The sequence below is a fragment of the Plasmopara halstedii genome, assembly GCF_900000015.1.
Source record: "Plasmopara halstedii genome assembly, contig: Scaffold_1594, whole genome shotgun sequence".
Classification (NCBI taxonomy): domain Eukaryota; phylum Oomycota; class Peronosporomycetes; order Peronosporales; family Peronosporaceae; genus Plasmopara; species Plasmopara halstedii.
In genome coordinates this window covers 392,300-392,582 of record NW_020188505.1, presented here as the reverse complement: position 1 = coordinate 392,582, position 283 = coordinate 392,300, and the positions used below count along the sequence as shown (strand labels likewise).

At 47.7% G+C, this 283-nt stretch overlaps 1 protein-coding gene across 1 annotated transcript in view; it reads right to left on the bottom strand.

Annotated features, from left to right (window-relative positions):
- PHALS_01862 (aldehyde mitochondrial precursor) overlaps positions 1–283 on the bottom strand; it is a gene marked incomplete at both ends in the record, with an annotated part of 3,995 nt that overhangs the window by 3,536 nt on the left and 176 nt on the right. The window contains one exon of the mRNA XM_024716337.1: positions 47–263. Coding sequence (XP_024581945.1) covers positions 47–263 — 217 coding nt within the window. The remainder of the gene's footprint in view (positions 1–46; positions 264–283) is intronic.

The window sequence follows — 283 nt, the reverse complement described above, 5'->3', positions numbered from 1 at the left end:
AATACAGTTGGTTCAATAAACCAACCTTTGTCACCATGACGCTTGCCTCCAGTCAACAAACGAGCTCCCTCCTTGACACCTTTTTCCACGTATCTTAGAATTGTATCAAACTGTTTTTTGCTAACCTGTGGTCCTTGCTGAGTGGCAGCATTGAACGGATCACCCACTACACGTGCACTTGCGGCCTCGACGGTGCGACGTACAAACTCATCATAGATGCCTTCTTGCACGTACACACGACTCCCAGCAATGCAGATCTCACCCTTGTTAAAGAATGCACCAC